The following is a 27,641-nucleotide window of genomic DNA, read 5'->3' on the forward strand; positions in this document are numbered from 1 at the left end:
TATTTTTTTAAGGATGGTATTTGTATGATAGTTTTAATTGCATTTTTATAATTTTTTATGATAAACTTACAATAACCTTAGGAGTAGTGATTTCTTTGCAATTATCTTATTTTTTATATGAATTTGGACGTGACAGGCTATAGCAATTTTCTTAGGTTATATATATGAGAAATTTATTTGATTGGTACATCTTTAATTTTGGAGTTACAGTATAATACTTAGAATTCACGTGAAAGGTTTTATTAAAATATGATGATTTAAGATGGAGCATGATTCTCAACAATATCAGCTGTCACCATAAGTGTTGCTGCTCTGTCTTAAGGGAGTAACTTTGTTTCCTTCCGATATCTATTTTGAAACTTCGCCAAAGTGGTTAATCCATAAAATTATCAACTCAATGTAGCTTACTTCCTTCCATCACCATCTTCGCACAATCCTAATATTTCCTGCTTTCGTGGATGCTACATCCTATCTAAGTTGATGGCTCCATGCTTTGCTGTGACGAGCACACTGGCCACCGTTGCCATTTAAAATTTCCATGGATAACAAAAAATTTGGAACTTTCAATCAAAACTTGTTTTCTAATCCATTGATTGAGATTTTGAGTTTCACCTTAAAAAAAATCAAATATTGTCGCTGATTGGTAAAATAGATTATGCAGATACTTCTTTAAAATAGGGACATTTGTCATCAACTATGCATATTGAAGAGTATGACATAAGATTTTATATAGGTTCAGACATCTCTTAAAATAATAGCCATATGTCATATTCTGTCTTGATTATTCTCAGGAAAAGATAATTACAATAAGAATATGTCTAGATTTAATTCTAAGGATCTCGATGAATTTTCTCATGTTGTAAATCCTACATACCTTATCGGATAAGTATAATTGTAGCATAACTCATTTATAGATCTCAATAGTTTGTTTACGCTATTATCCGACTAGACTTACTTCGTATTGCTTGTGTGACTTCTCGCTTCTCCTCCTCTTCTTCTTTCAGCTTTCGCCCTCCGCCTCCTCTGCATGTCCCATCTACTCCTTATATAGTTGGGTCGGGAAGATATTTCGTACTCAAAATTTCTGGTTATAACATTCTCGGATCGTATTACTTCTGAATATCTGGAGAACTCTTTCTTAGTCCAGGGATGGCTATCGTGTAGAGCACGATAAACTACCTATGTCTTATTTATCTCATGGTGATTATAAACACATATCATATGAAACTAATGACACTTGTATGGTAGATATCCCTATATAGGATATGCTGTATTTCTAGTATCCTTAAATAATAATTATCAAATCCTCATCAAATATTCAGCTTGGTTTTTTAATTTGAGCCTTGAAAATATGAATTTCAACTTAAAAACTCCAACATTCTGACTACCCGTTTGGAGAACTCACCCTGAGATTTTGAATTTTTCACACGATTCACAGGCGTGGTATTAGATGACACACAACAACAGTGGAGATAGCATCGTGGAGGCCATAAACTTAAAATCCCTAAATTGTATATGCCAAGTTGAGAAATTCACCTAAGGATCGGTGGATTTTCACGCAATCCGTGGCTACGATATTAGATGATGCGCCGCAAGAGTGGAGCTTGAAACGTTCGGAGCGTGGAGTCAGCTGACTTTAAATTGACATAACTGTTGGATTTAAGGTAGATGGATCAGATTCAAGGGAGCGAGGAGCAATCGGTCGACACTGATCAAGCCTGTACCGTAGCGCTCATCCCCCGGAGCCGAAAGTGTACATGGTCTAAGAATATCCGAAGCTCGATCGGTGACGGAAACGGATCCGGACAACTGCAGAGAGCTACAGTGGAGTGCATTAGGAGCACTCCACAGCCCTTGATTTGGAGGTGGATAGATTGGATCAATCGCTACAGTACCTGCCGCTACAGTACAGATGTGTGCTACAGTGGAATCAAACACTGCAGCTGCAGTAATCCGCAATAAACAGTAATTAATGCAGAGAGCTGTAGCAGCAGACTCATATTACTGTACAAACAGTAATCCTTGCATTAATCATCATTAATACAGAGGATCTGTGTCCATCGGTGACGCACCGAAACAGTGCAGAGAAAGAAAAGCGCGCCGTCGCTGTCTGACGGCCGTGCCGAGCGCCAGGAGACAAGCGGCAACGCTACAAAACAACGCACCAACCAACCGCCCCACTGCCGACCCTTTCCACCCCCAGCTCCCTCCCTTCCGCCGGCCGGCAGCGGCCACTCCCTTCCATTGCCCGCATGGTATGGCCGCCCCTTCCCTCCTCCTATCCTTAACGCTGCCGCTCCTCGCCACCGCCGCGCCGCCCCACGGCCTCACCCAAGGTAGAGTCCTCGTGAGCCGTGAACGAATCTTCTTTTGTCAGTTCTTGATTATTTGCTCGCCCTGAGTGCCGCTGGTTTCGTCCATGGACCGGATTTCGTGGACAAAGCAGGGTGCTTTTGCGTGACTTACTGTTGTTTCCGTCCAAATTTGGTGCTTGTGTTGTGCTTTTTTCTGATGTGGTGGAAAAAAATTTCGGCTGACTTTGACACAGCGGATGTGGCGAAGCAACTGAAGGAGGAGCTCTGGGAGAGGAACCGGGGACATTGGATGCTCAAGTCGTGGAATGGGAACCCGTGTTCTCCGACCTGGGAAGGGTTCACTTGCCGATCGAAGGAAGGCTCCCTTGTCATCTTTAAGCTGTGAGTGCCCGCCAGATTGTGGACGCGTGATTAACAGACATATATAGCTTTGAGAACACACCAACGGCCCTGACTTATTTTTCTCGCTGCTATTTTGGACTTGGTTCTTCATGCACCGTTAATTAAGATCCCTTTTTATGTCATTCCTATAGCACTTGCACCTTCATGTTGTTGAATTGGTGTTTTCCATGAGAAAAAAAAGTGATTGAATTGGGACGAATGTCATGAATGGTATTTGCGCAGGAACTTTTCTTCGAAGAAATTGCAAGGGCCGATTCCTGCCGCGATTGGTGACTTAACGGAGCTAAATGAACTGTATGTTTCACTGTCTGTTTTCCATAGTGAATTCATGCTTTGCTTGGTTTTGGCTTTATGTTGTTACTACTGTGGCTGGTTGCAGTGATCTGCAGGACAATAACTTCACTGGATATATTCCGGCATCTTTGTCTGCTCTCAAACACCTGCTGAAGCTGAGCATATACTGTCTTGCTCCTCTTCCTTCTCCTTATGATACAAAGATGACTGCTTGCATCAAATCCATGAGTAATTCTGGATTTTGCCATCCGATTCAGATCGTTCTGGTTCCATTCAATCTTGTATGCTTCTCACATCATGTGGACAGTTTGAGCGAATTCCTACCTAAAAGATCTGATCGGACACTGTCATTTTATCCAGGTCAGTGAATTGCAACCCATTCCTGAACAATCAGACACCTGATAGTTTATCTACTGGGGTGGATTTCAGGTGAGATCCCTATTACGATGTTCAACTTATCTTGCCATGTGTGGCAGCAACATAATTTAACTACCCTTTCTTTCTGAAAATTAAAAAGCCATGGAGGATGTGCTGCTGAAGAGCACTATAGCTCACCTGCTGAAGAGTACCAAAGCCCACCTGCAGTTGCCAGTCAGAGAATATTTGTTGGTGGTGGTTTTGCCGGAGGATCTTTGGCGTGTACGTTTGCACTTGGATTGTTCTTTGTTTGTTTTAACAAACGTGAACGACGTCCTCCGAAAACAGATTGCTCTTCTACAACAAGTATGTCTCCTGCTGCTACAGTCAGATAGTATATGTCTTGCACCGTGCATGTTTAGATCATGTTGCGGATGTCTTTCTATGTAGTCCACCATGCATAGATAAGTTCCTCTGTGCATGTGGATATGTTTGCGATTGGAAGCCTTTTTTTGGTGGATGAAACACTGGGCCATGTATAACCTCTTAGATGAACATGCACAATTACCAACCATCATATGACAGGGGGAAAAAAGAAAGGCCAGCAATGGTAGTAGACCTTGGAAACCACATAAACGGAATTATCCAATTTTGAGGCTAATAAACAGAAAGTAGTGCAGATGTTGTCAGAGTATCCGCCGGGGGGGGGGGGTCAGCAATGGTAGGTAGGCCATGAAAACCACGTAAACGGAATTATCCAATTTTGATTTCAGTGAGAGGCCAATAAACAGAAAGTGGAGCAAATATTGTCAGAGTATGCATGGCTTAAATACTTGATAAATAAATGAATGCTTGTGTTACGCTGGTCTATGCAGATCCTGTTTTTCAAGAATGCAGGATCCATAAAAATACAAACCCTGCAGTACAACAGTTGCCCCTCAAATCAATCCAGAATGCAACGGGCAACTTCAAAACGTTGATAGGAGAGGGTGGGTTTGGAGCAGTTTACCGAGGTACATTAGCACATGGACAAGAAGTTGCAGTAAAGGTTCGCTCAACATCATCAACACAGGGAGCACGTGAGTTTAACAATGAGGTACAGACCAAGTATACCCATTATAGCATTTTTTTTTCAAAAGAAAACAATGCCAGAATAAAGGAATCTTGTGGGGGAGAGTTCGTTCTTAATCATTGATGTGGTAATTGACCATGTCACAATCTTGTCTGAGCAGATTTCCATTGTCATATCTTGCAAAATATTCCATAATAACCCTATTATACAATTTTGTCAAATTTTACATCAATGCTCAACTGTTCCAGTTAGTTTTAGTTTTATTTTTTCAGTATATATCCATTGAATAATTTTTTCAAGCAACATTCCTCTAATCACTGATCATCCAATTGACACAGTTAAGGCTTCTTTCTACTGCGTGGCATGAGAATTTGGTCCCACTTATTGGTTATTGCTGTGAAAAGGATCAACAGATATTGGTCTATCCGTTCATGTCCAATGGCTCACTACAGGATCGCCTCTACGGTACCAAGCTTCATGAACCTTATTTACTTTTCAGTTGTAAGCCTCTTGTATAATCATTGTTTTTTGTTTTGTAGGTGAGGCATCAAAAAGGAAAGTTCTTGATTGGCCCACCAGACTATCTGTTTGCATTGGTGCTGCTAGAGGTAAGCAACAAGTTTTTCTTTTAATAACCAGTCCACTTGTTTTTTTCTCTATAGCGGGATTGAACTAAATAATTTTTTTGTGCAATTCAGGGACATGTCATGTTGCTTTATGCTCACTTTTGCTCTGTAAATATTTGAACAGCGTAAATGCTCCCTTTTATTTGTACAGTTACATAATTCATTGCTTGTTCAGGGCTGGTATATCTGCACAATTTTGCTGGGCGATGTATCATACACAGAGATGTTAAATCAAGCAACATACTTCTGGATCACAGTATGTGTGGCAAGGTAGCCGACTTTGGGTTTTCTAAGTATGCACCTCAAGAAGATGACAGTAATGCATCGATGGAAGTGAGAGGAACTGCTGGATATTTGGACCCAGAGTAAGTTTTCGCATCGCTTTCACTTTGGTAACAATGTTAGAAGATCGAAAGATTGTAAGTTCGTAGTGGCGATTATTTAAATAGATAGGACAACATGTTGTTTGAAAAACAAAGTCGAGAAAATTTTATGGGTTCTAAATGTTTCCATTAACTTGAACATAGCATTTTGGGAGTAAGTTGTCCCAATGACGAACTTTCTGTTAGAGATATGGTCATTATTTCCTGCCATATATAGTGCTGATAGTCTGCCTAGTATAGTGCCTTTTTAGTTGTCTTGTATGCTCCTGATTATCTACCTTTTGTGGCACTCTGTACATGTATATATTCGGGTCTAGAGCCCTCATGATGAATACAAGTGCTATTCATAACACTTTCCACCCATTAGTGTAAGTAGACCATGTTCACTTGGATATTTCTATTGTCATACCGGCATCATTATTGCAATATAGCAGTATGCAATTTTTAATAAATAAATGCATTTAAACTAATCAGAAAATTAGACTGAAAAGTCAACTCTAGAAAGTTAAATGCAGATTAATGTGTAAGTGAAGAGTTGTTGCATCCTTAGTTCTAGTTGTATATTTCCTAAACAGTTTATAAAATGTTATCTAACCGATTCCCCCCCCCCCCCGCCCCTTTAGAATCAACCACCATTCCACAGATTATATTATATGCTAGTTGCACAATATTATATGTCAGTTGAAATGCCAAATCATCATTTATCAAAACTTTCAGAATATGCTCTTCGTGATTTGGTGATGCTCCCTTTTGTTTTAGATACTATTCCACTCAGGTGTTATCAACCAGAAGCGATGTCTTCAGTTTTGGAGTAGTTCAGTTAGAAATTGTAACTGGAAGAGAACCTCTTGATGTTCAAAGGCCTCGTGATGGATGGAGCTTAGTTGAGTGGGTAAGTTCCTTGCACCCTGATCATACATTGTTCTTAACAATCAAATGTAGCTTCTTTTGTTTGGAAGCTTTCACTACTTTATTTACATCTTTTAGGTTGTGATTGGCAAAACAATTTCTATGTATTCATCATGGCTGTTCTGAAAAAATATGATTTTTTTTTTCACACCAAATCTTAGGTCGATCCATGTCATGCAGGCAAAACCTTACATAAGGGAGTACAAGATTGAAGAGATCGTGGACCCTGGCATAAAAGGGCAATACTGTTCAGAGGCCATGTGGAGGGTGCTTGAGGTTGCATCAGTCTGCACCGAGCCCTTCTCAACCTTCCGGCCAAGCATGGAGGATGTCCTCAGGGAGCTGGAGGACGCTCTGATCATCGAGAATAATGCGTCCGAGTACATGAGGTCCAAAGAAAGCACCGGGACGCTGGGCTCCAATCGCTATCTGTCTATGGACAGGAAAATATTTGCATCAGGTTCAGCGCGAATCGACGCGACGAAGGGGCAGTTGCCAACAATGCCGTCGCTTCCGAGGTGACTAGCTGCGCATTGTGATCTTGCAATGGGTGTCCTCAAAGATGTGATCCTTGTTGAAGACACATCCGAGTTCCATGAGCACCTGAGAAGGGCATGGTGTGGTCATGTTACCCATCTCTGCAGTCTGTTCTATACTACTATGTACAGAGCCCATCCAGTGATGAGAGCACAGAGCAGTGACACCTGCACTGGGAAATGCTTCCTGAAATCTGAAGCCAGAAGGAGGCTAGTTTTCCCGGTAGAATTTACCTTGATTCTTCACCTAAATGCTGGTGAATGTGCGTGCACAACTATTGTTTGGACATTGTTTGGACATCGAACATAGGATATGTTGAGGTAGCATCATTTCAATATGGCCCAAAGCTGCTCGCTTGTAGCGAGCTGATCCAACGCCTTAACTACATTTCCTTACCACAAAGTCATGACGAGTTATGGTGGAATCTCTCGCAAGATGAAAATTCCACGTCTTAATTTATCATACGTGCCAACTATGAATATGCAGTTATAGAAATTAAAGTTTCCCCTAAAAATTAAAGTATTTCTTTGGTGCTGTGTAAAGGAGCTCTCTTAACTAGGGATAATATTTCTAAAAGATAATGGCAAGTAGACAAAAGTGTTGTTTTTGTCACAAGAATGAGATGATTAAGCACATCCTTTTTTACTGTCGTTTTGCCCGATCAACATGGTTCATAGTTCAAATGGTCTTCAATATTTACCCATCACGTAGCACTACTAATATATTTGATAATTAGCTCTGTGATCTAAGTAAACGGTGGAAAGCCGATCTAATGACTATTATTGCCGCTTTTTGTTAGTCTATCTAGCTATGCAGAAATAATTTTTTCTTTAACAAAACGTAGTCTTCCTCTCCTTCGCATGTTATCTTCTCTTGTACGCGATGGCTCCGTTCGTGGTCTATTTTGCAGCGATAGGAGCGACGACTTTTAGGGTGCTCTTTACCCATTTTGGGTGGCAGTCTAGACTACGCATTCACCATCTTAGTCCCGCTTTGATGTGTTTCCCTTTTTAGAGTCGTGTGGTTTGTCTTGTTTCTGCTTTTCCCTTTTGGTTGTATGCATCTTAGTTATGCAAAGATTGGGAGAACTCTATTTTACGGTTGTATTATCTTGATGTGATGATAAGAGATAATAAAGCTTCTGTTATCGAAAAAAACATCACTTCATTATTTGAACTATTGAGAGAAAAATAGTACTCTTGTTGTAACTCAATTCACGGTGTGTAATTGCTATTGCTTCTTGTTGTCATATTTGTTTTTTATTGCTTTTTGCTCTCATTGTGGCAAAATAAAAAAAAATAGTACTATATGATCAACAATGGAGATGAATTTTCTCCTGAATTAGTATTGATGAGCAGGTACCATTGAAACCAAGACAGATATTAAGATATTTTGTCTAAAGAATTAGTAGGTCATAATTCGAGAAACAAAAGGAGCAACTATAATCTGTAGGTCGCAAGAAAGCAGCACTACGACCATCAGAAGAAAGCTTTACGGTCAAACAAATGCAATCAATGTCTATTTGTACCAAATGTTTCGAAGGAGCAATTTCTTTTAGGAGCCAAACAAAGGCGTGTCAAATAACCCAAAAAGTTACCCACTCGAAGATGTATCTTGTAGCATACAACAAACTTTAGTTCACGGATCAAATAATGACCTAAGCTTAGAACATATGCTGTCCTGTACGAACTTTGAACCTCGGAACAGATCATGAGAATAAAGATTTTCACAAGTAAGCTTAGAACATATGCCTTCTGGGTTTGTTGCGCAGGGCGAGTTCCAAATTTAGTTCAGGTATGGTTCTTATACGGGCACACTATCACACGCTTGTCCAGCTACCCCACATAGTACATGTAATAAAAAGCAAGAGTATAACTCCAGGAAAAGTTTTATCGGAAAACCTCAAAGAAAAAGGTAAAAGCTTCATCATAGGCTTCCGAACAAGAAGCGCATGATTCTATCACAAGAGACTTGATAAGCCACTGGGGGCTGAACTGCTGATGCGAAGGTAACCATCTCATTGGTCTCATCTGTTCTTGATAAGTATCGAGATTGAATATTTAGGCAATACGCATGCACAAAACTGTAGATGAAAATGAAAACTGAGCTGTTGAAGCTTCCTGCATTCATTTCTCAACCAAAAACCTAAGTTTGAACAAGCAGTACCCATCACTTACTGCAGGTTGCATTCTGACCATAAGACCACTTCATTCTCTTAACCAGCAGCCAATCCATCAAATAAAGGTTCAAGAATCCAAATATATTGCTGGATATGGGACGATATTACTCGTTTCCATGTGATCTAAGGCATGCCAAACAATTCATGAGCTCCTTTATCAGTAGACTTGTCTGCCACAAACAAGTCAGGACTCCCCTTATCAGTGGATTTATCCGAGGGGCTGCTGTGAATCATTTGGTACGGAGGATTACTCATGTGCCATTCATTGACATCCATGGGCGGGTCAGTACAATGAGAAATATGTCCTTCGCCGTCAGAAGGAAATGGCAGTGCGACATCAGTTGATCTTCGTGGTCGCCGAACAGGTCTTCTGCTCCTGCTTGAAGATGGGAAGTTTGCCTCCCTGCCCTTCTGTTTGGTCCCGAGAAAACCACAGGCAAGAGCTTCCAGAGCTCGGGCTGTTGGTGGTCGGCTTCTGCTACCCTGCCTTCTTGAGTTGAAAGAAAGCTCCCCGTAGAGCACATTACTAGAGGCATCCATGTCTGGAAGGCAGTCAGTCATCTCCTTCGTTTCTGAAGAACATAGAGGTATGTCCATGGTTTGTGTATTCTTGTCTGATGGAGGGACAATGTAGCTCACAGTTGACTCATAATCAAAAGGCATCTGTGGGATATTGAGATCAATGACATGCCTATTTTGGCGCTTTTCCTTGTAAACCATTGTTTCATCGTTAGGGGGCACATTGTGAAGCTGTCTGCAATATGCCTGCTTGCTATTCACATCGAAGGTTATGTTAGTTGATGAGTTCGGAATAGCACCCCATACACAAGGGTTAGCCTCTCCGCTTGCTCCATTTGTTCCAGACACATCATGTTGCAACAACTTGTCAGCTTGCTTCCAGTAATGGTTTTCATTGCCTTCAGTATTTTTGCGACTAGTTCTTTCAGTCTTACAGGAAACTAGCCTTCTTCTCTTTGACAAAGGTGCTAAGAAAACTTGGGACTCAGCATTTATCTTTTGATCAAACTGAAAGCTTATTTCGGTGGAAGCAGTAGCAGCATGGACCCTTTGAACATCAACAGGAAGAATAGTTGCAGTTGAAGAGCATGCATTATCCAATATGTTGAAACCTTGATCAGTTGAAACATGGCCATTGTTTGATGTTGATGTGCTTGAAAAAGAAGACTTCTGAAGTACACTAGAATCCATCTTATCAATTGAGGGGGCGTTTTTCTCCTCACTAACATACTTTACATCAGTTGTGCTTTGATCAGTATTTATATGTTCATAAGGCCGAGAGCTGTCTTCAGAATCTGAGTGTTCCTGTGAGCTGTCACTCCCGGAATCTCCTGACTGTGGTGAAGACATGTAACCATGATTGGCATCTGTTGGTAGATTTCTTAGTGACCTTACCTTAGAAGGTTCTTCCCCTTGAACAAGACTAGTATCCACCACAGTAAATTTCATTAGCTCTGGAGAACACCCAGGCTCACTGGGCCGGCTATAGCAAGGAGGTTTCTTGTCCGGAAGTGTGTTTTTGTCAGGTTTAGAATCATGGATCCATCCATTTTCAGGCTTAACCCCACCTTCATTATTACTACCCTCAACTCCAAACTCAAGCAACCTTGGTTCAGATGCAACTTTGCTCAGGACATCGCTAACAGAATCAAAATAATGATTTCCTTTGACAAGCTTCTTTCTAGAAAATTTCTTTACACCTGGAATGAGAAAGACTAAAGCATGCTTTCCAACCGGTGAAGAGTCCTTAGACTGCTCCGAGTGCCAGCCTCTTGAAAGCAAGCGAGGCCAAACAGCCTCCCAGAATAGATCGTTGGATCTTGCCTTGCTTAGTCTGAAATCACCAGTCAAAAACTTTATGATATCTCCAGACGAAAGTGCTGAGCAAGCCTTGCCAATAGGGATTTCTGGGCGGGTCAAGATACCATGATTTTTACTAGGATCTAATGCAAATCCAGTCAAGTCATATTTTCCCTTGCCAATTCCAACTGCTTCTACAAGAACTTGAGCACCAACTGTGGACTTTAAGGCCAAAATAAACTGCTCAAAAGTAGATGTTCCCTCATTGAATACCTTAAAGACCTGCAGAAGACCATAGATAACTGTCATCCTCTTGAGAAAACTGATGGAAACATGAATGCAATGACATGGTAGGCAAAAATTCAGGAGCTTCTTAGAGCAAAAATTTGAGATACCAGAATAATGGCGTAAGACTTTTAGGTTTAAATAATAAAATAAGAATCAGTACACTCAAAATGCTAGGTATTTTTCAAAAGCAGAGAAGCATGGTTTTAATGGTCGTACAATGTAATAAAATACTGTAGCAATGCTGGTGAATGGCACTGCCTGAAGTGTTGTTAAGATATTAGAAAATGCAGGGATGTAGTTATCGAATTGATTGTACACGTCGGTTTTCAAGGTCTTGATGTTCAGCAGTAAAAAGGATCTGGTGGTTCAGTCCCCCCACCCCACACCACCACCACCCTGGAAAACAAAAAGAGGAAAAGGAAGTCGGCACACCTCCAGCAAAGGGTCTTCAACTTCCCTTGCTACGCCAGCAAGCAAACGTGACAACAATTCCTGCTGCCTTGGACCAGAAAATATACGCAACCCAAGTATACATCTCCTGCTTCTTGCTTTTCTACATGCAGCCCATCGTCTGTATGCATCAGACCTGAAAAATTCTCCATAGTAGTAGGATAGAACCTCTCCCACTGTCTTACTTTCAGTAAATTTCGTCACCTGAACAAGATTTTTGCCAAAAATGTAGAGACCAAGAAGAAAAGTCTGTGCCTCTTCATCAGTCCAGGAGTATCTTGGCATCCCAGGCAATGGTATATAATCCTTTAATTTCCTCTTTACACAAGAACAGCCTAAAAACTTCCCTTTCTGTAAGCAGTGCATATCTTGTCCAATAGATCCTGATAATTTCTCACCTTGCTCAAAATATTCAACTTTACAGCCCAGACACTCTTGACAAATGCTGTGCTGATATAAATTTCTCAGAATATTTCCACTGCTGTGGATAGTAACTTCATCTTGTGAAGGACATGAACTGCGTCCTGAAAATCCCATCTGCTCTTCTTTTATATGAATGCTTGTATTTTGGGTCCATGTGACTGGAATAGCTAATCCTACTCCCACAGGGTACTCAAAACCAAACATTATGCTGTCATGAACTGACAATGATCTTAGTTCCACGAGTTCCTCTTCTGTTAATAAACCTGGAACTTCCACCTGGTACTCATCCCCTACACGAGGGTACACTCGTGTGTCTTCATTGACCTCCTCTGGATATAAAGGTTCTAGAAAACGAGGCTGGTCAACAAGCATCTCTATTGGATGCTCTTCATCATCCTTGATTTCAATGGGATCCATCTGCACAAAAGCAATGGGCTACAAGATTTGGATCCATGATGGCTGAACGCATAGCTGAGCAATAGAATATAAATATGTGAACAATCATATGTACCTGATAATCATCTTCTTTCTTGATTTCAAGAGAATCCATCTGTAAAAAAAGTACAGGATATGGATCATATTAGATCATCATTCTACATGCACATCATATGAACAGGAAAATGTAACACTAGGACAGTAGCCATACTGTGGGGGTCTGCGTGTGTATAGAATTGGCTTTTTTCAGACTCAAATTCCACTGGACAATTTGTGGCTTGTGCCTCGATATACTCAGATATACTAATTACTAACCAAGAAACGGTGCAGAATAACTCAGAGCACTTAAAATTAACTTATTTCAAAAAAAAAATCTACTGCTTTAGGTCATAAAGAAAGCATATAACCAAAAAAAAAGGAATTAGGCAAAGAGAGTTTAGACATCCAACAAATAATGTGCACAAAATTATAAACTATTTCTTCATTCCAACAATTCTTACACTAAATCTACACCGTATACCAGGTTGAGGGAGAAAAACAGTCTGTCAACGAAGGTTGCATTTTCCCTCCCAAGAAAAAGAGAGAGAAAAAACAAAAGTGACTGCATTTTGCTGTCATCTCCCTACCAAACCATTTGCATTAGCACTAACAGCAATTGCAGGCTAAACTTGACACACCGATCAGGATAAAAAAGTTAAAGAAAAAATGCACTTTATCAATCTCACACGAGCCAGGTGCAGACTTAACGTGGGGCATGGGATTCAGTTGATCCCCCAATTCCTTTTCAAGTTGCAAAATGAACTGCACCTTGGGTACCGAGTCACACGTGGTCAACTGAGATCGATCTTGCGCGCAGAAGAAGAAGAACCCAATCGAACCATCAGTGGATGGATTAGACTAGCAGGCTGCCACGAAGCAAACAAATCCGATGCTAACCGATGGAGAGAGACAACGAAAGATGTGGATTTGATAGCTCACAGCACAGAAGAGATCCCCCGTTACACAATTCCTGGAACGATCCATCGAAGCAAGATGAGGTGCCTTACCAGCAAATGGAATCAGCCGCAAGTCCGGACGGATCTCCAGTCCACGCCAGTCCAGTAGAGAGGACGACGACGACGACGACGATGAAGAAGAACAAGGCGAGTTCACTCGAAGCGGATGTCGTGCTCTTACGGAAGGACGCCGGAGACACAGCCGCTGGCGAGGTGGACCGGCAGCGGCGCTGGCGCCTGGCCTGGCGCGGGCGCTGGCGAAGTGGCGAGGAGGACGATGGTGCGTGAGAGATGCTTTGAGAGAAAAAACGAGGCAGCCGGGTGGAGGTGGACCCCGCACCCGGCGTTTAGCGGGCCAGGCCGGGCCGGTGGAAAGCCCGGTTAGCTTTGGTCCTGAAGAGGCTACCAGGCTCGGCCCGTGAAGAGGCACCGGGCCTACTCTGTCAGTCCGGGCTTTTTCTTACTGATTCTTTTTTTATTTTTTTTATTTTTTCCAAATTCAAATTTAGACCCTCCTAGAGATTCTGTGTCAAAAAGCGTTTTTCTTTTTTTATATGGGAAATTATCCCTACTACCGAACTTTCCAGCGGATTAGCTTCCAATTTTAGCGTCCATTTCAAATAATTATATGAATAGGTGTTTGTCACCCATTGAATTTTGAAAGTATAAGAATTAAAAAAATCCTGATTTTTGAAGTTTTTTCGCTGTCCAAAGCCTGGTCAGTCGGGCTTCTGTAGTTGGAGAGGATATCCACTTCATCTCTTTTTTTTCTCTCCTCCAATTATATTTTTATCAGTGTAGTGATGTGGCGACTGAAGGTGATAGCATTGTATACGGTTTTAGGTCACCTCCAGTAGATATTTTAAAAATTCATTCCTTATAATACTATTACAGCATCCCCTAACACTATTGCAGGATTCCCTATTTTTTTCATCTCCAACAGACACCCTATTTCCTACCTTTCATTCATTTCCTTCTTTTCTCGGACCCACGTGCATACACTCATCTACAGTGATGCAGTGCTCTTTTCCCCCGCAAAGAAGCGGCCAACATCCGGCAAAATAGCAGCTCCCGCATCGCTGTTCAACCGGATAGAGTAGCTGCTGGAGTTCGACAATTGGCAAAAAAGCTCGGTAATCGGCTTCTGACGCACGGCACAGGGATAGAGATCGGCAAAAGCTGATTCTCATGGAGATGGCCTTAATGCACTCTTCCTGATGGTTCCTGTGTAGACCGGTTGGCTAAAGTTCACGTAATAACAGGCTTGGATTGTTTTCCCCAGTACAGGAGGGTGTTTGTTAGAGGATAAGTTTGGATAGTACAGAGTCATCTTTATTTTTTAAGATGAGGATCTAATTTTTTGTTTGGTTGATATGAATGGGATGAATCAATTTTTTTTTCGGTCGGTGAAATTAGAGTTGATATGATGAATTGGTTTTTTTGGATGGATAGATTGGATGAGTTAGGTTGTTTGTGATGATCTTTTGGTGAACTTATCCCTTGATTGTGCATCATTTGGATGAATTTGTGTATATTTAAATTTATTTAAATTCAAATTGAATTAAAAAGATAATATCACCTAAAATAATAAAAATACATATAAATGAAGCATTATAAAGGAACTCACTTTTTTCCAAGTAACCTAGGGTTGGACATATTTTTGAAAATTAGTACATCACATGAGAATAATATTAGTGAAATTTTCCTGGTTTTTGGGAATTTATTTGAGCATTAAAAATTGCTAAAAGTTACAAAATTAGGTTTCTTTGGAGAATTTTAATTAAATATTGGCTCATGCTTTTTTGGATCAAACCAATTAAAACGGGTTGCTAGTGAGCTCTAGTTTACTCATGAATATGTTTAAAATTTTTGGACCACTGGTATCCAACATCTCCATGGTATATTCCTTTTTGCTGACCACCCCTATTGACCCATACATCCAATCAAACACCCTAAAAAGTGATATAACCATCTCCCATCCACCCCCATCTAATCATACCAAACACACCCTAAGTGGATGCAGAGTAGAGGTGGGCCAATAAAAAGGTTGTGCTTACCCGTCAAATTATATGCCAGACATAGGTTTAATGTTCTTGATTCTTAGGTAGTGTTTGAATGGTTGAACAAAGTTAAATGAGATGTGATAGTACAAGTAGAATGTTTGGCTAGATATATGGTATGGTACGAGAATATGTTTGATTGGATGTATGTGAACGTGTTTAGTTGCTTAAAAGCCATATATTATATCCATATATAACTTAATTATTTTACAAAAATAATAATTTTTATATTTCTTATAATCAACAAACTAAGCTAATTAGTACTAATCATTACTAATTCTAGTTAATCATAACTTAAGTTATTAATAATTATCAATAAATAGCCATAATAATAGTTAGTTATGGTTAATAACATCTAATTGTAACTAATGCTTAACTAAAAATCTTTAATAATCACTGATAGTCACTAATCATCACTAACCACAAATAATAAAAATACATATAAATGATGCATTACAAAGGAACTTACTTTTTCACCGTATAACCTAGTGTTGAAAATAATTTTAAAAGTTAGTCCATCACATAAGAAGAATATTAATGGATTTTTTCAGATTTTTGAGAATTTATTTGAGGCCCTAACAATTATTAGAAGTTATAAAAGTAGCCTTTTTAAGAATATTAGTTTAAATTCTACACATGATTTTTTAGTGAATCTAATTAAAATGGGTTGCACAAAAAGTTCTAAGATTTTTAAAGCAATAAAAGACCACTATTTTAAATAGAGGAAAATTGGAGCTACAGTTTATACGGGAGTACTCGTCCTGGACAACATGTGGTATGATCGAATTTGGCGTACTGGTTGGTTCAACATATGAGGAGATATGCTTGGAATATGTACGAGGCTCATCCTGGATGATGGATGATTCACGCATCCAAACGCGCGGAAGAGCCCTTATTGTGCACGATATCATCCTGAACGATCCTCGTACGTCCAACTAAACAAACCCTTAATCTAGTTCTTGTATTGGTTTGTTTTTTAGTACTCTTAGACCACTCCTAATGCATATTTTTTAAGTAGCATCTATCTCATTCTAGTTTACCTAGATATTAGTGTAGAAATTATCTTTCCAATACAAAATTTCTTCCATTAAGATCATGTTAAGTTTTATATAATTTCTTATTTCTTCTCCCAATCTATGGACATGGACATTCATCATTCCAATGCGTTTCTTAGTTGGTTACTTGTGTTTGAATGTCATGTCCAATTTATATCTTTAGGAAGACTACTAACTTCCTCTCTCTCTTCTTTAGGAAGACACTAGATCCCTCATTAAAAATCATATGTGGCATGATCATTTAATGCCTAATACATCAGTCATAGTGAAGCATTATGAGTAACTTTAGTCTATCTATGCCCTTGTATTAAATGTCCTCGGATCAATAGGCAACAACTTGACTTCGAATACTCTTAGTCTACGTAGGCCTTTGTACTAAATGTTCTCGGATAAATGGGCAATTGGTTCTATGACTAGGCACAGCCCTATGTTGACTTAGGTCTCGTTTGGATGGGCGAGGATCAGGGAGATTGTGTCCTGATCCGCGTATAAGTTCCCGTCGTGTGAGATTTTTTCGGTCTGGGCATGGGTGGGGGGAAATTCCAGGCCTGATCCAACCCAACCCACGGGGAAAACGAGCAACTCCTCCCCAGCCCATAAATCGTTCCCCACAAACACGCCACATGGGCTCCCCCTCCTCTTTGGCGTCCCTGCCTCCGCCCGCGGCACCAACATGCTAATCTCACTCATAGTTTGAATGGTAATTCTAGGCAAAGCACCAACAGATAAGTAAGCCATATACATTTGTTGCAAATAAAAGGGGGAAGAAATGAGTATACGCATCCAAGACAAAACAGGCACCCAAGTAAAGAGAGACACAACTTAGAAGTCTGGTGTGGTGAAGTGTCACGTCCCAAATTCCATAATCGCGTGATTAAGCTTAATCATGCATCATTAGCGTCATAATTATTTTTGAGGTAAATTATTTTGGCGCACTAGAGCACTTTATTTAAAATCAATTGGATGAGAGAAAGAAATTCGGGAGAGAAAAGAATGAAATTCGTAATCAAAACGACCACTTTTCTCTAAAACATGGGTCCCACATGTGGGCCAACCACTCCCTTCACTTGGGCAGCAGCTCCACCTGCCCTATCTCTCCTCCTCCTCACTCCCACCCATGCTCCCCACCAGCCAAGGCGAAGGGAGCAAGAGCCCTCTCTCCTCTCTGAAGCACTCTCTCCCTTTCTCCCTCAAATCCGCGCTCTAAGAGCCGAATCAAGGTACGCATGCGGTACCATTGCGATCACAAGCTCACAAGCATTCCATTCCTTCAATTTGTTTGCTCATTCCCGAAGAATTTGAGCCGATTTAGATGTCTTTTGGTGTTAGGGTTGAAAAGTGAAGAATACCGGAGTTCTTCGATTTCCCACCGTTTTCTCCTTCTCTCGGCGGTCCCCAACCTCGGCAAAGCACCTTAGGTAAGTCCTCTAGGCTTCCCATGGCTTGGATACGCATTTAGTTGGTCGAAATCCGAATTTGGAGCTAGTGGTGAAATTTGGGTATTTTTGGATGTTTTAGACCTAATTTGAGGAATTGGATGAATTTGAGTTAGGAATGGAGTTGCTAGGTTGTTAAGTGAGTTCTAGAACCCTTGAACTAGCTCAAACATGTTCATTTTTGGATTGGAGAAGATCGCAAATCAAACTGGGCATTTTTCGGCTCAAAACAGGTATTTCTGGGCCGAAACCAGAGTTTCCGGACTAGTCTGGAGTCTCCGGGCAAGTTCCAGCCGGAAAAAAATAGAGAGACACTGTCTGAGGGTCATTCGGAGACTCCGGTACCCCAGAGTATCCGGTCTAGACCGGAGTATCCTGGTGCATTGTTCATCAGAGGATTTTTCTCCTCTGTTGATAACTTGTAAAATTCATAATTAATTCATACTAACTTCAAAAATCATGAAACCAATTTTGTTGGTTTCATTGTAATATTCTATGCCTGTTAAAAATATCTCTATCCTGAATATAATTAATTAACTTTTTGAGGCTAATGAATTAGGCTTAAGCTTTATTAATTCACCATTAATTCTATGCAAGTCCAAAATAGATGAAACCAATTTTGCTAGTCTTCTTATGACTTGTTCTAGCTGGTAAAAATATTTTCCTACACTTTAGAGCATATTTTCATGGTATTCCATCGTTTGCACCTTGTGACATGCATTGTTGCATTTCATCCATATTCATGGCATTGTACGCGTTATTCTTTTTAGAGAACGTCGAGCCGGTGTTCTAGGAGATCGAAGGAAATTTTGGGCAGCCACCTGAATAGCAAGGCAAGTAACTAAGCATATTGATCCCTTTTGTGTAATTGGATAAGTCTAAAATTGATGAAATGTGCTTATGTATGTATGCAAGTTTAGGGAGTTGGTGTCGGGTACCAATGGGTAGAACCTATGCCGGTTGCATTTTTCTACTTTGAATACTTGTGTATTTACATTCCTTGTAGCCTTGAGGTGTTGTTAATATCTATGTATGAGTTCGACTTATATACTTAGCCATGCTTAGGTCATTCGGTAGAAGTCGAACGACGGCACGTTCCATTGTTCGCGAGCATAGGACCTTCTTATGGTTATACACACTTGTTGAGGTTGAGGTGGTTGTATGAGTGGTGAGTATGAGACAAGATGTGGGCGGTCCTAAGATGATGTTTTGTCCTGCCCGGATGTGGAATTCCCCTGGGTAGGCCGGTAGAGCGGACACCATAGACGACTTGCATCGTTTAAGGCCGATCGTCGGGGTAGTTGGTTTTAGCACTTACCTTACTCATCACATACCGATCTAATGGTAAGGCGAGCTGAATACCTTCGCAGTTGTGGCTTTGTGAGGCCTGAACAACGACGGTGTGAGCGGGCGGGCTTGTAAGTGGTACTAGTTTGCTCCTGGAGTAGTTCTAGTACCGCCACGTTGAGCGTTGTATGTCGCATACGGTTAGGACTGGTTGGAAAAGGTTGTCACGGGTACCCCTTGTGTGCACTTTAGCGGGTGGCACAAGCCGTATGGTCCTCGTGTCGTGTGGGTCCAGAAGTATCCTCTTGCAGGGTGTATAAACAGTTTGAACTGCCGCGCTCTCGGTCATGAGTATGCTATTGTTTCATTTGCACCCGATCATAGAGTTTCGAGTATGGTTTGTGGTTCGGTATGTGGGAGATGGTGTTGTGGGCACTTGTTACTTATTGATATACATGTTGTTACAGTTACACTTGTTCAATTGTTAGATGCAGGGTAGTTTTCATATGTTTTGGTAAAGTTTCAGTCGCTCACACATATGTCTAGGATGCTTAGTGCATATGTTTTACTTAACATGTGGTTCATCCTTGCTAATGATCAATGCATAATCCTTGGAGTCGAGCTATGTATATGTGCTCTATATGGTTTAAGTCTTGCGAGTACTTTCGTACTCATGCCTGTGCTTCCTGTTACTCCTGTTGCTGAGGGAGAGGCGGTGTTTTGCTACTTTGTGCCTGCCGATACAGGTGGTGGGCAAGAGTAGTGCATCATACTCTAGGTAGTCGTGTTTTTGTGATGGAGCCTAAGGGCATATGGCTCCATCCCCTTTTATTGTATAGCTTGTAGTCTTCCGCTGCTTAGTTCTTTTGCTGGTTAGGAGTTGAACAGGTTTTAGTCTCCTCCTAACTCTCTTTTGTTGTAAATTGTGATAACTTGTTGCAGGCTTAAAAACTTGTAATATAATGTTAATTACTCGCTCTTTCTTAAGCTTTGTTGTGATGTACATGTTGGAAAGGCATGTGTTTCGATTTTGGGCATAAAACACGTGCCGAGACTACCAGGATAATATTCTAAGTTAATCATCGAGGTTGTGATTATGAATAATAATCATCCTGGTGATTAATTAGAATATTATTTGAACGATTTCTCACATAAAGCTTTTAGGAAAAAAAGCTTAACCAAAATTTAGAATGAGATCCTGAGAAATGTGTATTCGGTAAATACATATTACAATGGATACAAGACCCCCTATATGTTGCAAATCACCATGATAAATACTAAAATAGCAAAGCATTGCATATGGCACAATAAAACAACTACAATATCAGTTGCGAACATCCTCATCGGGGATTATTGGCACCGGAGACACATATAAGTGGCGAGCAAGCGTAATAAGGATATTTTAGAGCCTCAATTATACTTATAGATTTAAGTCATGTCTAAGATCCTTCTAACGACCTCTCTCGTCTTAGCCCCAGAGGTTGAAGTTAGTTGAATCTTATATTTCTTGCACTTTCACTTGGATCCATCGATCTTGAATTCGGATAGAAATCCTCCGATTTTATTCCGATGAAGTTAGAGAGGAACAATGATATATGGGGTGATTAACAGTGCCATGACGTCGAATCCTGCAGAGAAAAGCATGGTAGCAACAGCACTATAGTGATTCCTAGCTTACTGTGCCAGCTGTGCTGTTCATGAAACACTGTAGCACAAAATCATGACCATTCCAATGCGATCCAACGGTTCACAGTAAAGTGAAGTAAAAGGATACCAGTCGTTTGAATTCGCCTTTCCAAATCAGGCCGACGGCTCAATGATGATGATTGTGATCGATGGTGCTAGTGAGTAGCCCGAATGCAGGCATGTACATGCCGATTTTTTTCATATTAATTTTTATGGGCATTTTAAAAATATTGCATGAATTCAAAAAATTAAAAAAGAACCCATGGTCCCGGGAAAACTAGTTTCGTGTACCATCCTAGGAAAACTACTTTTTTATTTCGGTCCTGCAACAAATTTTTATTTTCGCGCTCTCAAGATGCAAAAATATTTTTGCACTTTCAAACTGCAAAAGTTAATTTTTTGTTAAACCAATCCACAAATATATATATATTCGTTACTCCAACTCACGAAAATTGATTTTTTGAACCATCTCGCGACAATAGATTATTTTTGTAATTTTAAATTCATACAATATTTTTGAAATTCCTATAAAAATAATATTAAAAAATCATGTACATGCCCATCATGACGTCATCCTCCACACAGAAGGGTAGTGATGGCATCTAATATTGCTGGAGATCTACCATAGAGAAGACGCTTCAAAGTCCCAAACAAAAGATTTGAAATTCTCTTCACCTTGATCGGATCTAGTCTTGAGTAGCCGACATCTCCTGTGATGCTATCAATGGTTTGTAAGGCCAAACCAAAAGGAGAAAGGTTTGAGATCTACCAGAGAAAAGGAGATATAGGAAGATCAAAACCTCAATTAAGGACACCCCATCGATCTTCTTCAGTGGAGATGGTGACAAGGAAGCCGATTGCCACAACCAAGGGGAATGCAACAAGGAGCCGCAGACGCTGATGGAACATCAAAATCCTCATAAACCTGCCCATGAAGGGATTATTCAAAAGGACTGCCGAGACTGCCCTGCCCCTCTTCCTCTAGCAAAGAAGGCCTCGAGGAAAGAGGGATTATTTTTTCTGTTGGGTCTGATGCATTTAGTATGCCCATTAAAAGTCGTAGCCAACAACATTCCAAGATAATTTTAGAAGCTAATAATGAGATCCGTATGTCATGGTGCATCCGTTACAATGATGCAAGTTTCTAAATTTCAGTGCGAAGATAATTATTACTAGTGTGTATACATCAGAGCATAATTTATTCTGCGCCTTAGTGATCTTGACGTAATTTAAAACTTCATTGCGTTACATACACTAATAAGTGTACATTGTTCTTGAGATTTTTTGTTACTGTACAAAAGTCACCCATTGTATCACCGTATAAACTACCACTGCGCATTTTGTTCAAGACTAGGGGAAATTCTTGAGATACGAATCCAAGACAGCCAAAGGCATCAGAAAGGATTTCGATTCTTCCGAGCATCTGGGTTGCCTTCTCGAAAAATTTGAATCTGGGTTCGACCGTAACGGCGAACCGTAAACCGTAAGCCGTCCCGTCCTCCACATGCCACGGTTGATGGTTTCCGTTCCTCCCGTTTCGTCCCCTTCTTCTCACCGACAGGTGGACCCAATCCGACAAAACGAGATTTGACCGCTGTCCTGGCTTAGCCGTGGGCCCACTTCACCCTTTCCACCGCTCGCGGACCTTACCAACCCTGCATCCAATCCACCTCTGCGGCCCACTCGACCGCTCGACGCGTCCGCTCGCTACCTGGACCGTGCGCACCGCGCCGGGGGGCCACGCCCACGCTTCTCACGTTCGTGAGCATCAGAGGTGGGCTCATGCACCGGGTCCAGGCCACGCCACCGACGACCTTTCCGCGCGCCGACCTCCCTGTACTGCGACGGATGATGCGACCGAGGCTTTTCGGCGCCGAATCTCCCGTCCACCGCCTCCCAGCCGATCAGAGCCGCCGTGAATCGCCAGCGGACGGCCGGATGGGCAGCCAGCGGGGCATGGTGGAGGGCAGCCACCCCCACCGCGACGCGAGCGGTCAGCACCACGCACCGCGCACCGGCACCCGACTGTTTTGAATCCCCGCGGGCCCCACCTGCAGTACATTCTCCTACATAAATCCCGAACCAAGCCGCCCCCTTACACTCCTGAGCTACCCGCATGACAAGGGGCCCCACAAATTTTATGGGCCACATGTCTGTGACTGTATAGGACAAGAGGCCAGACGGAGCAGGAAGCTGTGCCCGAGGAAGAAGACAAGTTTAACTCCACCTCGCCACCACCAGTAAACTGCGAGTCCTCCTCCTGCTCGCTGCGTCGCGCTCTCTCTCTCTCTTTCTCTCCTCTCTTATCTCTCACTGCCGTTCGCTCCCCAAAGCAGTTTCGGCTATTCTTCTTCGGCGAGGGCCGGCGCTGGCGACCGTCGCGAGGAAGGAAAGCGAAGGAGCCCGTTGGATCCGGCTGGATTGGATTGGGTTAGGACTGGATCATCGCCCCGAGGCAGGTTGATACTGCTCATTTATTGTTTTCCTTTGTCGCGTCGATCCGCTCTTCGGATCGGGGCTTGCTTCCGGGGCTGTCCGGATAGGATTATCTGATTTCTTTCCAAGAAGAGGTGCTCCGATTCGTGGAGTTGGTTTCTTCTTCCCATTTCCATTTCATGCCTTCCTTATTCGACGATTTCTTGATCTCGTTTCGTAGTTAACTCCGCTCCCGTCTTGCTGAATCTATATAAACCCTCGACGTCTTTGCCGTTGTTGCAGATGCGCTGAGCTCTCAATCGGGTTGAGTGAGCGATGGGTGACCTTGCTGATCTCGCGTGCGCGGCGGAGGCGGCGCGTTCGCATCAAGCCGGCGGCAGCCGGCGGGACAGGCTGGCGGCGCTGCTGGAGCTCGCGGCGGCTGACGACGCCGCGGGGTTCCGGGAGGCGCTCGCCGGGGGAGGCGATGAGGAGGCGGCGGAGCTGGCGGACGGGGTGGGTCTGTGGTACGGCCGGAGCAAGGCGTATGAGCCGCGCACGCCGCTGATGGTGGCGGCGACGTACGGCAGCGCAACGGTGGTGTCGCTGCTGCTTGGCCTGGGCTGCGTCGACGTCAACCGTCGCCCCGGCGTCGACGGCGCCACCGCGCTGCACTGCGCCGCGTCTGGTGGCTCTCGGAACGCCGTCGCCATTGTCAAGTCGCTCTTGGCTGCCGGCGCCGACCTGGTCACCCCCGACTCCGCCGGCCGCTTCCCTGCCGACGTCATCCTGGCTCCTCCTGGTTTGCCGGACTCTTGGGGGGATCTGGAGATGCTCCTTGGCCGCCGCCGAGGGCTCGCTGTCGCGACCTCGGTGCCATCGGGCTCGTCGTCCCCGCCTCTGTCGTCCTCTCCGGATGAGGGCAACAGGTCGCCATCTTCGCGGTCTTCTTCGTTGTCTCCGATCACGGTGGACCGTGGCAAGAAGGAGTACCCGGTGGATCCGACCCTGCCAGACATCAAGAGCAGCGTGTATGCCTCTGATGAGTTCCGCATGTTCGCGTTCAAGGTGCGGCCCTGCTCCAGGGCCTATTCACATGACTGGACCGAGTGCCCTTTCGTGCACCCCGGCGAGAACGCCCGCCGCCGTGACCCCCGCAAGCACCCGTACACTGCTGTGCCTTGCCCCAACTTCCGCCGCCCTGGTGGTTGCCCCAGCGGTGATAGCTGCGAGTTCTCCCATGGTGTGTTCGAGAGCTGGCTCCACCCGTCGCAGTACCGCACCAGGCTGTGCAAGGAGAGCGCAGCTTGCGCCCGCCGCATCTGCTTCTTCGCCCATGATGAAGATGAGCTCCGCCATGTGCCTCACAATAGCAGCGCAGGTCTGCTGTCTCCCCGTGCCTCTTCATCTATTGATATGACTGCCGCAGCTGCTCTTGGGCTTCTTCCTGGATCTCCTACCAGGCACTTCGTGCCGCCACCTGTGTCACCATCTTCTGCTAACTATGGTGGAGGTGCTGCTGCTCACTGGCTCCAAGGTAGCAGGCTGCGTTCTTCTTTCAATGCAAGGGATGCACAGGTTGATGATCTTGGCGCACTCCTGGAATGGGAATCACAGTACCTTGGGGCGCTCAGCCTCCCACAAAGCAGCCGATCCCAGACCCGTCTTTCTACTGGTCTGAGCATTCGCCCAACAGCGATTGTTCCAACTAGCCTTGAAGAAATGTATGCTTCTGACATGGCAATGTCGCCAAGGTTCACTAATGACCAAGGTCAGTCAGTCTACTCACCAGCACACAAATCAGCCATCCTTAACAAGCTTCATCAACAAAAGGGTCTCCTGTCGCCTGTTAATACCAACAGGATGTACTCTCCAAGGGGCATTGATCCGTCGGCACTTATCCATTCTCCTTTTGGTGCCATGTCTCCTAGGTCCCCTCGGACCATGGAACCAACATCCCCCCTAAGTGCCCGTGTTGGACCTACTGTCACACAGCGTGAGATGTTTGATCAGTTCTCTTCCCTGAACAAGCATCAGGTGCCATCTGTAGGTTCACCACGGAATCTTAATGCTTCATGGGGCAACATTGGTGCCCAAAAGAGTAAGGTCGACTGGGGTGTTGACGATGAGGAGCTGGTCCGCTTGAGGCACCCTGCACAGTCAAGAGTTGCAGAAGAGGAGCCAGATGTGTCATGGGTGCAATCACTGGTGAACCATGCCGATCTGAATGGCAAGAGGGGCGAAATGGCAGGCATGGCTTCTCGATTCATGAATAGGCCTGACCTGAGCAATCAAGCTGAGTTATTGGATGAGACGGTAATTGCTTCTTGGCTTGAGCATATGCACTTGGAACCGAAGTGACTGTCAAGGGAGGCCTTTTACTCCGTGGATGAAACCATCGTTTTGCTGGGTTATAGCTACCGAAGAATAGTTATTGGTCCTAGTAAATAATAATATTCTTTTTTTATTCTTGAAATTTTTGTTCGCAAAATCAGAGATGGTGGTATTTGGTAAAGCATTCGGTCACAGATTGGTAGCTGAAAGCAGTTCTAGAGAATTGGTGAACAACAGCCTCTATACTATGGGGGTCCTAACTAGTATTCTTTTCATTAGTTCAGATGAGGTAAACATTCATATGATCCACCATGAGTCATTGTGTTCATGAATCATGATCTCTTGTAACAAGAAGGATTATAATTTTTCTTTTTTCCATTTATCAATGAATGATTTCGTGAAAACATTGTTCATTCCAGTTTATTGCTCCTCAATTGAATACAATTTTCCTTCTATTTTTGTATTTTATTGTCGTTTGATTTATCCTATGCCTATGGCTGTGAAAAAGGTCTACTATGGAAGAATTTTGTCTCCCTGTCGATGTTATTATCAGAGAGTTCCAAACTTTGTACAAATATTAGCCATGCAGAGCTGTTATGAAAACAAGAGGCCTTCAAAAAGTTATGGAAAATAACAGTACTGTTCATGGTATCTTATCTTAGAAAATCTATCTGCCCGGTCTGATTATCTGCTACACGGATTGGATAGAAATATATCTGGTACCAATCCCAAATTAAATTCTCTTTAACTATCGGAAATGTCTTCTGAATTTTTAGAAGAATTGCGTGATGATTCAAGTACGGTATGATGGTGTATGATATTTTTGTTCTTGGCTGAACAAAATTCGATTAAGAGATGAAGCAGTGAAAGGTGAGCGCGGTCTCGGTCAAAAGCAGCGCATCGTTTTGGTCCAAAGTTCAACAACCGTCACGTGGCAGTGTTGGAATTTGCTATGATCAGCAAATTCCGAATTTGTCTCCTGGTTGGAACAAATTGAGGATTTGCTGATCCATTATACCTACATCAGGCTATCTCATCTCTCTATATACATAATAGCGACTTATTCTTGTAGTTCGTAATAATACTAGATCGAATAATTCCAAACACGCCAAGTGGAAATACATCGATGGGACCTTTTTCCAGTCGGTTAGCAACATACCGAAGATGGCAATCCAGTGAACGTGAATTCATGCTTACAAAATATCGGAGCTAAAGAATTGCTGGAATGGAACTGAGCGCGCAAGATTCAAATGGCTCAGATAAGACTCGCAGATGGCACAGAACTTAGATAACGAAAAATGCAAACAGGCAAACTATATAACTGCATCTCATACCCCAGTCATTTTTATACACAAAAACTTTAGTGGCTATGGATGATAGTACCTACCTATGTAGCTAAAGCTAAAAACATAGTTTCTAGATTCAGCCTTTCAGGAACAGTCATGCACAACCCAAATTGGCTGGATGACCTGAAGGAACATTTTTGTAGCATATCCAACAAGATGGTATTTGCCGCGCCAGAGACATTGCAAGCGGAGGTAGCAACGTCAGCTTAAGTTTCAGCTCTTGACACACCAGCCTCTTCCGTTGCAGTTGAATTCGGACCTTCGATTATGTTTACTGCTTCTGACTGTCCAGGTCCGTCAAGACCATTTACTACATAGTTTGCTGTAAAAAAATTAAGCAGCATAAATTAATTTTCTTTGACATCAAGAGATTTTAAAGTCCATAGCAAGATTGCAGCTGAGGCAGAGGGATAGTAGATATGCCAAGTAACTCGGGATATGCAACATGTAAGATAAGCACATACTCCCTCCGTCCAAAACGCTAAGGCGTATTTCCCTTCAACGCCGGTACCAAGACGCCGCACGCAAGCCCGCACGAG

General features: G+C 42.7%; 3 protein-coding genes across 4 annotated transcripts; 2 read left to right on the plus strand and 1 right to left on the minus strand.

The window, feature by feature from the left end:
- Nucleotides 1–2,090: 2,090 nt before the first annotated feature.
- Nucleotides 2,091–7,307, plus strand: LOC133889938 (nodulation receptor kinase-like). Its single transcript, XM_062330360.1, has 12 exons — nucleotides 2,091–2,336; nucleotides 2,549–2,696; nucleotides 2,940–3,011; nucleotides 3,097–3,179; nucleotides 3,377–3,440; nucleotides 3,529–3,734; nucleotides 4,244–4,464; nucleotides 4,779–4,905; nucleotides 4,980–5,048; nucleotides 5,242–5,431; nucleotides 6,209–6,341; nucleotides 6,539–7,307. Exons 1-12 carry the CDS (start codon nucleotides 2,258–2,260, stop codon nucleotides 6,878–6,880), a joined length of 1,734 nt encoding a protein of 577 aa, XP_062186344.1. The 5' UTR covers nucleotides 2,091–2,257; the 3' UTR covers nucleotides 6,881–7,307.
- Nucleotides 7,308–8,628: 1,321 nt separating this feature from the next.
- Nucleotides 8,629–13,768, minus strand: LOC133890625 (uncharacterized). Its single transcript, XM_062331090.1, has 4 exons — nucleotides 13,535–13,768; nucleotides 12,565–12,603; nucleotides 11,613–12,470; nucleotides 8,629–11,174 (listed from the first exon to the last, which is right to left on the minus strand). The coding sequence occupies exons 2-4, from the start codon at nucleotides 12,601–12,603 to the stop codon at nucleotides 9,198–9,200; spliced, it is 2,874 nt and encodes a 957-aa protein (XP_062187074.1). The 5' UTR covers nucleotides 13,535–13,768; the 3' UTR covers nucleotides 8,629–9,197.
- Nucleotides 13,769–23,260: 9,492 nt separating this feature from the next.
- LOC133890686 (zinc finger CCCH domain-containing protein 50-like) lies at nucleotides 23,261–26,224 on the plus strand. 2 transcript variants are annotated; one of them, XM_062331180.1, is made up of 2 exons: nucleotides 23,261–23,466; nucleotides 23,726–26,224. In XM_062331180.1, the coding sequence occupies exon 2, from the start codon at nucleotides 23,759–23,761 to the stop codon at nucleotides 25,781–25,783; it is 2,025 nt and encodes a 674-aa protein (XP_062187164.1). In that variant the 5' UTR covers nucleotides 23,261–23,466; nucleotides 23,726–23,758; the 3' UTR covers nucleotides 25,784–26,224. The 2 variants fall into 2 exon arrangements, with proteins under 2 accessions (XP_062187164.1, XP_062187165.1); XM_062331181.1 differs by having other exon boundaries at nucleotides 23,261–23,462.
- Nucleotides 26,225–27,641: the final 1,417 nt, after the last annotated feature.

Source organism: Phragmites australis, chromosome 14 (genome assembly GCF_958298935.1).
Source record: "Phragmites australis chromosome 14, lpPhrAust1.1, whole genome shotgun sequence".
Classification (NCBI taxonomy): Eukaryota; Viridiplantae; Streptophyta; class Magnoliopsida; order Poales; family Poaceae; genus Phragmites; species Phragmites australis.